This window comes from Phaethon lepturus, unplaced genomic scaffold, assembly GCF_000687285.1.
Source record: "Phaethon lepturus isolate BGI_N335 unplaced genomic scaffold, ASM68728v1 scaffold20944, whole genome shotgun sequence".
Classification (NCBI taxonomy): domain Eukaryota; kingdom Metazoa; phylum Chordata; class Aves; order Phaethontiformes; family Phaethontidae; genus Phaethon; species Phaethon lepturus.
The window spans coordinates 20316-20860 of record NW_010532874.1 but is presented as its reverse complement, the minus strand read 5'-3'; the positions used below and the strand labels follow the sequence as shown (position 1 = coordinate 20860).

Below are 545 nucleotides of genomic sequence, written 5' to 3'. Positions count from 1 at the left end.
CCGGCTCTCCTCCGTGCACCCCGGCCTGTGACAACCCAGCGGGGTCCTGGCCAGACCGAGCCCCCGCGGCTGCCCCTCCAGCCTCACGGCACAGCACCCGGCGTTTCAGGGCAAAAATGGAGGTGCGCCCCGTCGGCACCTTGGAGACACCCAGGGAAGGGCCGGGGCGGCGCAACATGGCGGGGGGTGGTCCGCTCATCTCCGTAGAGGCCACGCTTTGCACCGATTTTCATCCGAGGACCACCAAAACACCCGGGCCTGTCCCCTGTCAGCGCCGGGGGGGTGGGCTTCGCACCAGGCCCTCGTCTGAGAGCAAACTCCAGGCTATTACCACAGCAGTCGCTGTACTCCTGTGAGGAAGGCACCTTCAGCTCTCCCGCGGGCCTGGGCAGCAGCGCCTCGCCGGCCGCGTTCGGCCCGGGCAGGCCGGAGGACACCTCTTGCTTTAGGTCAACGGCGATCTGGGTCGGCAGCGAGACGCCGTACAAGAAGTTGGTGACGGCAACGGCGGAGGCGGCGTCCTCGCCGGGCGGGGTTGGCATCGG

General features: G+C 69.0%; 1 protein-coding gene across 1 annotated transcript in view; it reads right to left on the bottom strand.

The window, feature by feature from the left end:
- Nucleotides 1-545, bottom strand: part of GTF2IRD1 (GTF2I repeat domain containing 1) — a gene marked incomplete at its 3' end in the record, with an annotated part of 37321 nt that overhangs the window by 26121 nt on the left and 10655 nt on the right. The window contains exon 6 of the mRNA XM_010285005.1: nucleotides 332-535. Within this exon, the coding sequence (XP_010283307.1) occupies nucleotides 332-535 (204 nt within the window). The remainder of the gene's footprint in view (nucleotides 1-331; nucleotides 536-545) is intronic.